This window comes from Vipera ursinii (genome assembly GCF_947247035.1).
Source record: "Vipera ursinii genome assembly, chromosome: 4".
Lineage (NCBI taxonomy): Eukaryota > Metazoa > Chordata > Lepidosauria > Squamata > Viperidae > Vipera > Vipera ursinii.
This window is the reverse complement of record NC_139514.1, coordinates 18,409,170-18,424,017: the sequence shown is the minus strand read 5'-3', so window position 1 is coordinate 18,424,017 and position 14,848 is coordinate 18,409,170. Positions and strand designations below refer to the sequence as shown.

General features: G+C 37.6%; 1 protein-coding gene across 2 annotated transcripts in view; it reads right to left on the bottom strand.

Annotated features, from left to right (window-relative positions):
* Positions 1-6,792: 6,792 nt before the first annotated feature.
* CUL5 (cullin 5) overlaps positions 6,793-14,848 on the bottom strand; it is a 30,918-nt gene continuing 22,862 nt past the window's right edge. The window contains exons 18-19 of one of the 2 annotated variants that reach the window (XM_083361864.1): positions 12,367-12,490; positions 6,793-10,588 (exon numbers count right to left, since the gene is read on the bottom strand). In XM_083361864.1, the coding sequence (XP_083217990.1) occupies positions 10,394-10,588; positions 12,367-12,490 (319 nt within the window). In that variant the 3' untranslated portion in view covers positions 6,793-10,393. Of the gene's footprint in view, positions 10,589-12,366; positions 12,491-12,515; positions 13,076-14,848 lie in introns of those variants that run through there. The other variant, XM_083361865.1, reaches the window with a different exon arrangement.

The window sequence follows — 14,848 nt, the reverse complement described above, 5'->3', positions numbered from 1 at the left end:
GCTCTCCTCTGCTTGGCTCTCAACCTGCAAGCCCGGCCCCCCCCGACCCAGCTCCCGCCCCCGTCTCCTTTCCCGGAGGTAAAGGTAACAACTGCAGCTGCCGCACCTGCGGCTGCTTGCTGCTGCTCCTCCTCCTCCTCCTCCTCCTGCCGTATTGACTCTCTGTGGCCACTCGGTTCCCCCTGCAGGAGGCGATCGGGACTGCCCCCCCGACACACGTCGCCAGCAGCGAGAGTTTCCAGCTAGGCCGGCGAATCTTTGGGGTGAGGTGCCAAAGAGAAGGAGGCGGCTTGGCTTGGATAAGCAGCGTCTGGGCAGAAAATAGGTCGGGCGCCGCAGCAAGTATGAACTCCTGGGGTTCAGCCTAAGCAGGCAAAGCTGCAGGGTGGGTTGGTTGGCTTTTCCGGCTTTGGAATAACCTTGGGAAGCTGAGGCATTGTAAGTTGAAAGTCATTGTTTGTCGCCTAACATGTTGGGTCAACCCCACGCCACATGCTAAGCCATAAACCGTGGTTGGTATCCAGGGTTTAGGACAAGATGGAGAAAACTAGCCAATTGTGGGATCATAAATCTTGATGAAGCCCATCAGCGCTCCATGTGATGTATGCACTCAATCTACAAACGTAGTCCAAGCCTATTCACATCTGTTGTAAGGTCATTCTCTCGTGGGGTTTATCTTGACGTCCACTAAGAGTGGAACAAACATGCCCCATTAACCATTTTCAACGCCATGTCCTCTCTTTGTCTCATCCTAAATCACAGCTGAGGCACTTTAAAGTTGCCTTGTTTCAGTTTTAAACTAGCATTTTCCCTCTTCTCCAGAGACCCTTTTTTGCCTTGAACCTAACTCAGGGGTAGGCAACCTTGGCTCTTTTATGACTCATGGACTTCAACTCCCAGAATTCCTGAGCTAGTGGAAGAGACTCGAGTGCTAAAATCCACGGGTTAGGGGGCGCAAATTACTTGCCTTGCCCCGGGTGCTGACAACCCACGCTACGCCACTGAAGAAAAATCTTCATCGTGGTTCAGTCCAAGCTGGGAATAAACAACATGGCGACTGCTTTAGAAAGAAGGTTGCAGTTTATTGAAGAGGAGAGCCAGACAGAAAGATGGCTCTGGAAGAAAAAAAGAGTGAGCACATATAGTAGGGAGTGGGTTTTATAATCTCTTGGGCTTTTGTTTGGAGTTGTTTCCTATTCCTGTTTGTCATATACTTTGACCTGAGTGTACCCCTTTGGCATCTGTGGGTTAATCCTATTATGTACTGTCTTAGAGTTTGGGTGGCATATGTAGATTTTAGGTGTTTTTGTCTTCCTAAGCTTCTAGCTGGAGGGCCCCAACCTTCCTGAATGGATTATTAAATCTACATTTCTACAGAGCTGGTTTCTGCTTGTGGGAGGGAGACTTGTGGGTATTAAGAAAAACTGGGCATGCTTTGCTGCCTCTTTAAGATCCTTTGAGGAAATACAATATTCTGCCCTTTTAATATTTCCTTCTCTGGGGGCTGAGTTCCCACACCGTGTAGCAGTCAAAGGGTGAAGAAATTATGCAGTAACAGATGTAAAAACATGTTTTAAGCCTGGAAAGTAAAACATTAGGAAAAAATCCTGACTACCATTGCCTTAACCTCCTGGGATATAAAAAGGAAGAAAGGGAAAACTGAGTCAGACTTCCAAGATTCTGTTACTATAGCCTAGATCAGTGTTTTCCAGACTTGGCAACTTTAAGATGTCTTTAACTCCAAGAATTCTTGAGCCAGTACGCATCAGTGCTGGCTGGAGAATTCTGGGTATTGGAATCTGAAATCTTAAAACTGCCAACACACTGGACAACATCCAAAAAGTAGTGTTTCCATTATTCTTGAGGAGTCTGTTTCCTTACTAGCCTATCTTGAGCTGACAAGCTGATTGGTGTTGTCCGTTTTGTGAATGCACATTTGTGAATGTACATTTATTAAATGCAAGGTGTTTCTCCTCTGACTTTTTATGCAGCAGAATAAGCATCAACCAGAGACAGTGGTGGTCTTAACGGCTTTTCTTCTCTAGATGGCTTGTCTGCTTGTCCTCCTCCCTCCAAATTTGACATCTTTCAAGTCTAAAGGAAATACAGAAACCCAGTGGATATGTATAAAAACAGCAGCACTGAAGCTTACATCATATTCTGAAGCTACATAGAGGCTATTAAATCATGCAGGAAATGTAATAAATGAGGAAACATGGTCAATCAGTGGGCTGTGCAGACATAAGACAGTGTGATGTAATCTGCAGTTTCATTTTGATTCCTCAAGTGATTTAACATACTGTCTCTCACACACATATATACAGATCTCTCTCTCTCTCTCTCACACACACACACACACACACACATGTATGTTTAATAAAAATCACATAATCTGAAATTAGTAGAGGATCTATATTATTCCCTGTTCTTTCACTTAAAACAATGAGCTCCAGCTTTAATCATTTACTCATGGTCTCTTCACCAAGTATGTTTACAGTAGCCTGGATATCACAGCAGATTTTAGAAACAAAAGAATAATGAGATAACAGTTAGGGAAACTTCCCTAGGTTCATTCTTTTTCTACATGTTTTTATCAAATTACATTCTAGTACATAATTCACCACAGTTTTAAACTTGATTGCACACTGATAGCAGAGGAGCATATTACAGGTTATAAAAAGAGGATTGGGTAATAAAAGCACAATGCTTCATGTAAGAATTACTTACAAAGTGTTTGAACCTGCATCAATATTATTTTAGCCAAATTAGAAAAAGACAATAAAAACTATAAAAACAAAGATGATTCAAATCGTGATCAAACATAAATCAGTCGTTCAGCATAGTACAATTCCCTCACTCAAGTCCAAGAGTCTGACAAAACAGTTCAGCTTTTTTTTAGCCTCTGCTAGAATAACACAGTTGGAAGAGACCTTGGAAGTCTTCTAGTTCAGCCCTCTGCTCAAGCAGGAGACCTTACTATTCTGGACAAATGGTTGTCCAAACTATTCTTAAAAATCTCCACTGATGGAGCACAACTGGCAACGATTTTAAATTGAGATTTTAATTCTCGGGGCCATATTTAATTTAATTTAATTTTAACTTAATTTTATACTGTATTGTTTTAAAATTTTGCCCTGTAAACCACCCTGAGTCCTTCGGGAATAGGGCGGTATACAAATTGAATTAATAAATAAATAAATAAACTTCTGAAGGCTCTCTATTTGGTAAGTTTCCATCCGTCTTGTCCTGCCTTCAAGTGCTTTGGAGAATAGGTTGATTTCCTTCTTTGTGGCAGCCCCTTAGATATTAGAAGAATGCTGGGCAGGAAACTTTGTTGGGATGGCAGCTTTATTTTACATATAACAATAATAATAATAATAATAATAATAATAATAATAATAATAATAATAATAATAATACAACTTTATTGTCACCTTGAATGTACACCAATCGGCATACATCAAAATGAAATTTCGTTGCATACAGCTCTCAAAAGGGTCACCAACTCCCATATACACTCCTTGTTCGTGGCTAGCTCAAGTTACAGATCTTCCATTTGAGTCTTTAGGGAGCGAACGATGGCAAACAGGACAGATGGAAACAGAGCTCCATGTGGATTAGCCCTCAAATTAGCTTGTATTCCTGCACGACAACTCACCTCCTTTCCTTTTTCTGATCCTATCTCTTCCACCTTTTCCTTATTTAAACAAATTTATATAGCCACCAGCTCACACATAAGGGACCCCAGACAGCTTACATCATTTAAAAATTGGAAAATACGATGGAAAATTCCACCATATACTAACAGTGTTAAAAAAAAAACTTTTTCCACCCCCTAGATTAGCCACTTGATAGGCTCCATTTCCATTTGTGATCCCAAGGCCTGCTGACAAAGCCATATATTTAGGGCCTTTGAAAAAGGAGCAGAGTGGGTTCCAGTTATGAATGTATTCAGTAAATGCTCTCCTTCCCCCCTCCCGTGTGTGTGTGTGTGTGTGTGTCTACTTGATTTACTCCGTGACTTTCCAATATGATGAGCACTCAAGGTAACTATCCAACTGTAAAAAGATTCAATGAATTCTAGTGAGGATATGGCAAAGTAGACATCCCTGAAGGAGCATTATGGCTGAGATAAGGGACCAGAAGGTGGATCCTTGCCATCAAAAACTCACCATAAATGGTGAGACTGCTCTCTGTGGGTAGTCCTCTGGATAGCTCCTCCTCATGAATATACTGTAGGATCTGAGGTTTTTATGGTATGTTTGTGAATCAAATAGCTGGGAATTGAGAGACTGCAACTTGTAACATAGCCTATATCTCGGGTTCCCAACTGGAGTTGCTTGCACCCCCTGGGGGTGCAAGACAATATTCCAGGGGGTATGAAAACTTGAGTTTAGAAGTTTCAAAATTATAGTGTATATGCATAACCAGATATTACTTTTGTAAGGGGTGTGCGAATATATCAGAAGCATTCTAGGGGTGCAGGGTGTAGAAAAGGTTGGGAACCTCTGGCCTATATAGAGATAAAATTTCATTGAACTTCATTACTGCTAAGCTTGTAAGCCGCCCTGAGTCTTCGGAGAAGGGCGGGATATAAATGGAATTAAAATAAAATAAAAAATTCTTAATCGCTTTTGGAATTACTTTTTTTACTACTTTTCAAATATTAATGGTAAATTTTATGACATTCACTGGTTCTTTCAATCCTCAGTTAAGTAATTTTTTAAATATGAGTTTAAGGCAAGGACTTAGAATTTTTTTTGAATAAACAGTAAAAAGGTGATTGGAGTGTTCATTTTAGAAAGTTATAAATGAACTAAGCGTCCAGCTGGATTTGAAATAAAGTTTTGAAATTAATTATAAGAATTCTTCCTGTGGAAAAATGATGTTATTTTGAATTCTTTAAAAAAAAGGAAACTATTTTGAAGGTTGGACATCAGAGGGCACTGGAAGTAACTAAATATTACAGTTAAATGAGAAGAACAATTAAATCCTACTTGCTAACACAGAATGTAGCAAAATTCTTTAACATTGGATGTATTGAAGGATATTTGTGAACAATGGACTCGGAAGTTACTTTTTAAAATGTTTGCCATTTTAAATAATGTATGAATACATGGAAGAATATGACTAATCTGAAAGTGAATTTAAAAATAAAAGGTTACAAGAATGCTAAGAAAGAAGATGATATACTGGATATAGAAATGAAACCAGTTGTCTTAATAATTGGGATTTATAAGAGATCTGTTAAAGTTATGAAAGATCTTGTGAGAAGGAATGAAGGAAAAATGAAATAAAATTCTCTAGAACATTATTTTAAGGACTTAAAGACCAAGATTGTTAAAAGGGAAGGATTATAAATTTAGTTTAGAATCAGGTTAAAATAGATATGTTGCTATCTTTAGTAACCCTTAACGAAACTTTGCTGACTATCCATCCATGCTCTTTTTTTTGTTGTTAGCTATAACAGGGCTTTTCAACCAGTAGTACGGGTACCACCTGTGGTACATTGGCACCTGGCAGGTGGTACGCGACCATCTTAGAAAAGTGGTAGCGGGGGAGGGGAATGAGCTGAACCGGTGGCAGCACCGCACAAGCCTGAATGACAGACGGCTGGAGCTGCAGGGCTCAGTGGAAGCGCCAGGATCAGCGCCAGGCTCCAGCTGGAGTTCGGTGCTGATCCTGGCGCTTCTGCTGAGCCCAGAAGAAGCGCCGATCAGCTGGTATGTTGCAGAATCTCCAGGGTCTTGTGATTTACATTCAGATGCTTGGCAACTGATTCATATTTATGACGGTCAGTGTCCCAGGGTCATGTGAAGTGACCAAAACCTGCTGCAACTACCCAGCAGAGGGGGGGGAAAATAAAAACTAAACACCCCCACCTCCGCTGCTAATCCTCAACAGAAATGCTCACAATGAAAACCTCGGACAGAAGGAAGAGCGCCGCCGAGTAGGCAGGCAGGTGTCTTGCTCGGCTGTGGCTTGGGGGGCACTTTTTCAGTGCCATTGTAACTTCGAACAGTCACTAAGCGAACTGTTGTAAGTCGAGGACTACCTGTACTTCATCACTTTTTTCCTTTTTTTTTTTTGGTCATCACGTTTTTGATGCTAGGCAACTGGTGGTACTCGAATGTTGCCATATCCTAAAAGTGGTACAATGGGTGAAAAGGTTGAAAAGCCTTGAGTTATAATATTAAAGGGATTTGCCACTTGGATCCCACCCAAGTAATAAGTAGGGCTGACCTGCTTAGCTGTCTAGCTGGGCACCATGTTACAAAATACCCTGAAAATTATCTTCCATTTTAGAAGTTTACTATTAGCTTGGGAAGAAGCTGATGCTTGAATTCTCACGAAGAGCTGTTATATCACATCTGAAAAGGCACATTTTAAGAAAGTCTGTTGAGGATATAGTCCCCTTTCTGGGATTCAAAATCTACATTTTGTATTCCACCTATTTCTAGTAAACTCAAGTTATTCTATATGTCGGTTGCTTTTCAAGAACTGTTAAAAGAAAAACTAGGTAACCATACTGTAATCTAAAGTCATTTACAAATCCAGGACATCTGCTTAATTTATGGTTCAGTGTGAACCTAGAAAATTAGGTTAAGTTAATCAGCTTACTTAATCATGGTTTAGCATGTCATGTGAACAAAACTGTTACTAAAGCATTAATCAAGTAGGTCCTAATCCTACAAAACATGGAAATTTTCAGATCTTGGTTAATAATAGTTACTGATGTGGGGTAGAATTATAAATGAAAGAAATCCTTAGAACAAAAAAGTCATGATATTGTTTTTAGAATATTTTATATTACATTTTATTTGCATGAAAATAAATTATACAACTTAAAAAATAAAATCCAAAAATTAAGCAGTACATCAAAATAGTTCAGCCAGACTGCCATACAAGAAGAAACTGCTACCAGTCAAAATTGTACAGCATTATCTCATATGTAGTGGCATACATTCAAACTGTAAATTACCATATGTAGATAGATATTACAACCTTGGAAACTCAAGTTTGTTCTGCACTCCAGGCTACATATAGTCTATTAACAAAAATGTTCTTGAGTACTGTTTTATTTCACACATAGAACCTTGAATTTACAAACACAGCATTCCAACTAGTTCCATGAAAATAATTTTGCACTCAAGATACCAAAATTTGTCCATGAACTTATTAAAATTTTCCCTCTGTATTTTTATATGTGTACCTTTCACAACTGATACCGTAATGCAAATAAAATCCAAAGTTTATGATTACTCAGGTCATGTTAACTTTTTTTTAAAAACGGGAAAATGGGAAAGAACCACCCCTAAAACTTAAATTTAACTACACTATGCTCCAAGAAAAACAATAAATGAATAGATAGTACACAAAGACATCAGTGGGATTAAGAAAAAATGGAAGACTTCAAAATAGAGTATGAATCTCATTAGTTGTGACAAAACATTTTCTAAGTATAGTGAAAATCAATGCAACTCACATTATTTTTCATAGAATATTTTTTCACATTTAGAATATAACCTAATACAAACCACAGTGGCAATGCTTGTGGCGACATTTTTTCCCCTAGAAGCAGCACCTCTTTATTCTAGGTCTTTGGAGGGAACAAAAAAAATACCAAAGCTAAAAAAATCAGCTTGAAAAGTGCCATATTGCAATGACTGATTCATTTACTTTTAGATGTGAAAGTTTTCACACTTCTGCATATATTTTTAAGCCATATATATCTACCTTCATAACAAAGTTAGCCTTGTTGAAAATGTCCAAGCAGAAATGCTAAATGTGATGCTGCAGCTGTTAAGAAAATTGCTGGTGTGCGTTTTGAATCATGTTTCACATGGCAAGTATTCCAATGTGCATAAGTATTATTGAACAATGTTTATAGCGTATTGTTCATTCTATTTTCTGGCCTTAAACCCACTTAAATTATGAATGAAATGGGTATAAAAGGTGAGACAGGAATACTCAATTTTTTTTAATGTAAATAAGGACAGTCTTCCATTAGCAACATCCAGGCACATGAGTATTCTTAAAATGATTCCATGTATACCTGGGGTATCTAGCAATTTTCCCTTCAAAAAATGATCTCTTACATTGCATGTTATCTGTTTTCAAGAGGCAGAAGGAAGTGCAGAGAGATGTAATTCTGAAGAGCTATTCATTAAGCCTAAAGGAAGTTAGAAGTCAGACACAAAATTTAACTTTTAAAAGATTTGTCCTGCTAAGAAATGAAATCATTCTGGAATTCAGATTGCTAGCATTTGGACATCATCAAATATGACGTTTAGGGCTGGTTGGATATTCAATGCCGCATGCCTGCTTCATTCAAGACAAAGTAACAGGAAACAAAGTCAAATAGACTCTACCAAAGAATTTTAGAAATATGTACATACTTTCTAAAAAAAAGTTTGTCTTTTTCTACCCATTTCTAACTTTATTTCCAAATCAAATGCGGAGTTTTAGAAATCCTGTAGCGTGTACAAAAGACTTCTGGTAAATCAATTTTACTTCTCTTTCCTTTAACATATATTGAAAGTTGGATAATATGTACAATTTTTTTCTGACTTTTATTCACATTTTCAAATTGAAATTTTAACAATCCTATGTTAAGTTTGCAGTGAACACTTTAAAAAATATTAATCTCTGTTCTACAAGTAATAAAAAATGCACATAAGTACACAAGTTGAAACTTCAGGCCAGCACCCTGTCTTCGTTTACTTACTTTTTTTTTTAACCATGAATGTCTGCAATTCTCCACTGTATCATGTTCGGGTTCTCTCAACCTAGCCCTGGGACATTCATTGCAGTTGGTAGTTATAATCTGCATGTGTGCATCAGTGCAAGGTTTTGAGGCAGAATTCAAAGATCAGTTTCCAATTTGGGGGAGGGGACATACAAGGGAGTACAGACGAGAAATCAGAAAAAGAAAATCTTACAGCTTGAACTGATATCCATTTCCACTGGATTATACTTCTGGTACTGTCTGTTATGTAAAATACAGCCTGCTAAATCCTTGGCCCACAATGACAGTCTGCCTGGATTTTACTTTTCTACCAATCATCAGCCATAGTCCAATGTAACAACTAAAAGATAAGAAAACTCATATGCATTGCTAAAATGTCAAACATGGTTTTGCAAAGAGGTGCAAGCAATATGGCACAATAGGAAATCATTTGGAGAAGCTAAAAACTCGGAGTCCTTTACTAGCATTTATTTTAATCTGAAATTCTGTATTCTTTTTGCCCTCTCTATATAGTAGTTTTTTTCACAGCCTTAGTATGTGTTTCTTCACTTCAAATCTGAGGCAGATTTTTTTTTCAAGGAAAAGAGAAAAGGGCCTTCAACTAGTGGTGGATTTGATACATCCCACTAAGCTTATGGGGCTATTGTATAACTGTTGTTGGTAGAGTAAGTCAACAGCCTATGCTATTGATCAATCTGTCATCTGGTCAAATTGGACAAAAAAAAGCCTTCTTCCACTTTTTCCCCCCAGAGTATAATTACATGTAAAACATAAGTTTAGTTATTTTCAAATAAATAATGAAAGGTATATAAAAGGATTGTCAAAATGTTACTATTTTGAGGGAACTGTGTACTGGTTATGTTTAATGCATTGCATTTCTGCAAGCATACTAAAATAGTGAATGCCAGTATTAAATGTATAAACAAATACATTTAATATTTTTCCACCACAAACAGATCTTTCCATGAATAAAGTGAATATTTAAAAAAAAATAAAGGGGGAGGGGGAGAATGAAGCAAACTGTGTGACACATGTAATATATCCTGTTAGGATTACTAGTATCCCAGTATTCCAATCCAATTTTCATACTGAAACGTTTAAGCTAACAGATAAATATGTATCTACAGATGTGATACATTTGTGTGTGGTTCAACTATTATACATGGGGAAGAGATCAAAAGGAGGATAATATATTTAGGCAATTGTTCCAAAAAACAAAGTATGAAGTGCTACATCTGATCTATTTGCTTCTCTCTTTTTTATGTGAAAATGAAAACTAACAAATTTTTCAGTGCATGAATATCTGAAAAAATTTCTTTGTGCAAGTTCTGTAACATAAAAATCCCAGATCTGTTCTCTTCCAGGTGCAAATTAAATCCTAACATTCTCACAACGGGCTCTCCATGAATGTGGTTTCCTCACAAAACCAACATGCTGTTAAAAATGTGCACAAGATGAGGGGAACACCATCATGCTAACTGAAAAAAAAAGAGAGACTGACAAAATAAAGTCCTCTGGTAAGGTAAGGCAGGAATTTAAGTAATGCAGGTGAAGTCCTTTTACAGCACAGTCTTCTTGTATTTTTTTTTCTGCCCAAACCACTCCCAATGCACATTTCTTGGCATTTTCCAGTAAATCCTTAGGCTATGCCATGTATATAAACGTATTGATATCAGATTCATCTCTTCTGATGTATTTGTGTTCTATAAGCCATTCAATTTGCTCTTTTATCATTTTCTTCTGTGGCAAGAACATATTTTTTAATATCTCTACTAATTCAGTCTGAAGCTGAGCATTAGTAATTTTCTTCCGCATTTTCATTATTTGGATGATAGCCTCCTAAAGAAGGGGGAGAAAAAGGGAAAATTGCACTGTGGATGTATTTGTCCAAAACAAGCAAAATAGATCCAGCAAACAAGTTGAAAGAGATACCATATATACAATTGCACAAGCGTCTGTTTAGCTCACTGTCTTAATCTTCTGTAAACTAGAATAGTTTGTTTTAATAACTGAAAAAGTCTGACCAGCTTAGATAAAGGAACCCATTTATATACATACTTACCAGCCTGGTTGCATATGGTTATTTTTTAGCATTACGGTTATCAGTCATGCAGGAAAAAGCTACAAGGATATGGCATAACCCAAAAAATGCAACCTTATATCATACAAGTCTATTGCTTGTATAACACTGGATTCTTGTGAGCGAATATAGAAGACAATTTTTGTTTGGTCTTACTAGCTATTCCAATGCAGAAAATAAAGAATTGACCTTGTTAAAGATACATGTAGACACTTTGGATTAGGCAACACAGCCTGCATATTTCCGTTAAGGTCATTTTCCTTGTCCTCTCTACATCTTCTTCAATCTGGCACTCACTAAGCCATGTGGTCTTGGAATTCTGGTGGCTGCAATGTCAACACAACCAGAAGGTGCCAGCCTGAGGGAAGGTTTAGTTAATCTCTGCTAAGTAGGGATAGCATTATTCAGGGCTTTTTTTCTCATAGAATGCTCAGAACGGAGTTCTGGCACCTTTTTTGGATGGAACCTTGTAGGGTAGGCAAAGCGGGTTGTATGACGTGTGAGTTCCGGCACCTTTTTCTTTTACAAAAAAAGCACTGGCATTATTTATATCCAGCATATGGGCAAAATGGGATAGAAGGGTTGCAGAAAGAAGCACTCAGAATTGTCATTTGGACAGCTGAAGGCAAACATTTCCTAAGTTATAGTTTGCAACATACAAAGGTATCTAGAATATCAATATGGCACTGCAGAGCGAAATGCTACCAGTTACAGGCTAATGACTATCTGCTAAATGGCCAATATATTCCTCTCCTAGACCTACATACAAACATACCCCTCAAAGCCAAGAAACTTGTATTTTAGGTTTTTTTCAATTTACAAATTTATATTTCTTTATATCTTACACTCTGTTCCCCCCACACACCAGATTCTATAATAGGCACCTGTTAGTAATGCCTTTATAATGTCATCCATATAGTATGTGCCTAGTAATGATGGAGCACATTTGCTAGAACTTGGTAAAATTTTGACATGCATTGCATCTTGAAAATGGTTCTCTGGCATCTTCATTGTTGAACCTATCAACTAAGAACTTTTAAGTGGAAGTACTAAAAAATAAACCGGGATTTCTTGCTACTCTTTCTTTCCTGCACTGTATATAGTGAAATCTGCACAAACTCTCTCCTTGAGATTGCCTGTTTTAAGCTTGTGTCTTGTAACTTAGCAGAAAGACTATTTTCCACCTGCCTGCTTTGTGGAGCCCTTCTGATGACAAAGTGAGACAGTTATTGTATCAATCTCCACAGCTTATAGCAGGCATATCAAACTGCTGGCCCACAGGCCAGATGTGTCATGCTGAAACCACGCCCACCCCATTGCCGGCAATGGGGAAAAATACATCACATGACATCATGAGTTTGACATGCCTGGCCTATAGTGTCAATTCTACTTTTCATCTACTTATATGCTGTGAAGGAAGGGGGGGGGGTTGTCAAGCTTCAAAATACCATTTCTTGAACAGCATACTGTAATTGCAAATCATCTCTCTCAGGTTCCAGAATTACACAAAGCAACAACCTAGAATCAGTTAACATACCTGGGTACGTAATATTCTTAACTGGACTATCCCTTCATTCTCTTCTTCTCGCATTCTCTCTGTTGTTAACTGCAGTCTACCAATAAGATTTATTTTACCTCTTTTTTGAACTTTAGCATTTTTTCTGGAAAAAAAACAACAAAGGGAAAATAAAAAAACAAGAATAAACGCACATAGGTTAATCTTAATGGGGGGAAGTTCTTGAAGATTTGAGAGACATAGCTATTGGACTACAGAAAATGGAAACTGAATAGACATTAAGAATTATATCTATATACAATTTCCAATGATTTTTAGGAAAGTAATCCTGTTTTTTCTATTTATTTGAATACTTAATGGCTTTTTCATGATTTGTTAATATTTTGCTTACAAAGATTTAACTGTTTTATATTTATACGTATTATTATGGATGAAAGCACTCTGAAGACTAACAGAAAATTAATATTTACTAACAAAATAATGTGTTCTAATACTATAACCAATATCGTCGTTGTTGTTGTTAAGTTGCGAAGTCGTGTCCGACCCATCGCGATCCCATGGACAACGTTCCTCCAGGCCTTCCTGTCCTCTACCATCTTCTGGAGTCCATTTAAGCTCACGCCTACTGCTTCAGTGACTCCATCCAGCCACCTCATTCTCTGTCGTCCCCTTCTTCTATTGCCCTCAATCTTTCCCAGCATTAGGCTCTTCTCCAGTATTCTTCATAACGCTATAATTAATTGCAAATATTGCATATTGCCTACAAAACTTTTGTTACAACACAATCTCAACAGAATATATGAAAGAGAAGTAAAATTGAAAAACAGTTCATTGCAAAAATAAACTTCAAGCTGAGAACTGCTGGATTTAGTACTTAGTACTTTAATTTTATTATTCCATGCCATCTGGCCTATCTTTAGTGAGAACTCTAACTAGGCACAGGGCTGTCTCCACAAGACAATATAAGCAACAATTTATGAGCAAACTTCAAACAAAATGATTTTGGTTGCACAAATGACTACATTGTCCTTAGTGTCAGCAGAGAATGTGGCAAGTGCATGGAAACAACTAAGCCTGTTTACTGAGCCTGTCTCTTCTCTGCACAATCTATTTAACTTGGCAGTTAAGAGAGCCAAGCCAGGTTAGTAACTGGATATAAGACTATCAGAAAATACCAGAGCGGAGGGAAAGACTGAAAAGTAAGAACATATCAAAAAGAATTGCTCTGTATTATTACCAAGAATACTGCATGGTTAAAAAAAAAGGTAAAGGTAAAGGTTCCCCCGCACGTGTGTGCTAGTCGTTTCCGACTCTAGGGGCCGATGCTCATCTCCGTTTCAAAGCCGAAGAGCCAGCACGTGTCCGAGGACGTCTCTGTGGTCATGTGGCCGGCATGACTAGACGCCAAAGGCGCACGGAATGCTGTTACCTTCCCACCGTAGTGGTCCCTATTTTTCTACTTGCATTTTGACGTGCTTTCGAACTGCTAGGTTGGCAGAAGCTGGGACGAGTAACAGGCGCTCACTCTGCTATGCGGCACTTGGGATTCGACCCGCCAAACTGCCAACCTTCTGATCGACAAGCTCAGCGTCCTAACCCACTGAGCCACCGCGTCCCTTACTGCATGGTTATGCCCATGTAATTTCAGAATTCAAACTGAACTCAGGAGTCCTATTATTCTACCTTAGAAACATAAAAAACGCTGCTGCTACATGAATGGCCATTTAATATAAACTATACTGTGCACAGTATTTCATCTCTTTGGGCATTCATATTTTTACAATAAGCCATAAAGAGATTGTCTGAAGTTATGATGGCACTGAAGCAAGGGATTTATAACTTTTCCTCGAAGTTTTGGCCATTGCAGCAGCCCTGCAGTCATAGGAACACAATTCAAGTGCTTGACAACCAGCTTGCAATTGAGACCAGTTGCGATCACTAATAATTTTTATCTACAGTACTATTTTAAAAATTCTAGCAGATTAAGAATAACTTTCTCAGAAGCAGAAGATTATGGTCCAGGGAAGGCAATCCATAGGATAATAGTGCATTACTGGAGTACTTAAGTGATGACTACAAGGGAGATGGAGTTACTTACACTATACAACCATATGTTTTACAGTTCTGCTTTACAGATGTTCAGTCATTTTACTAAAGAAATGTATTTGCAAAGATCCTTCATTAGCAAGAGATATATAAATGAAAATAGTTGCAATTTATTTCAATAAAACTTGTAAATAATTTAAATCTGCTTGATTTAAAAGAATTCAAAAAATATTTAAATTCCAGTCTCCAGTCAATATAATTCTTTTAACAAACTAAAATTTCAGGAAAGGAAAGATTTGTATTTCTAAAGCTGAGTACGGACATAGCAAAACATTTTACAATTTCAAACTGTAAAAAATTGTAGTTTAATTCTAATATGACATTATCTCACAATTCAACTTTAAGAGCAGTTGAACCATTGAAAGTTATCTTGGGTATCTATAAAACATTTGGGAGT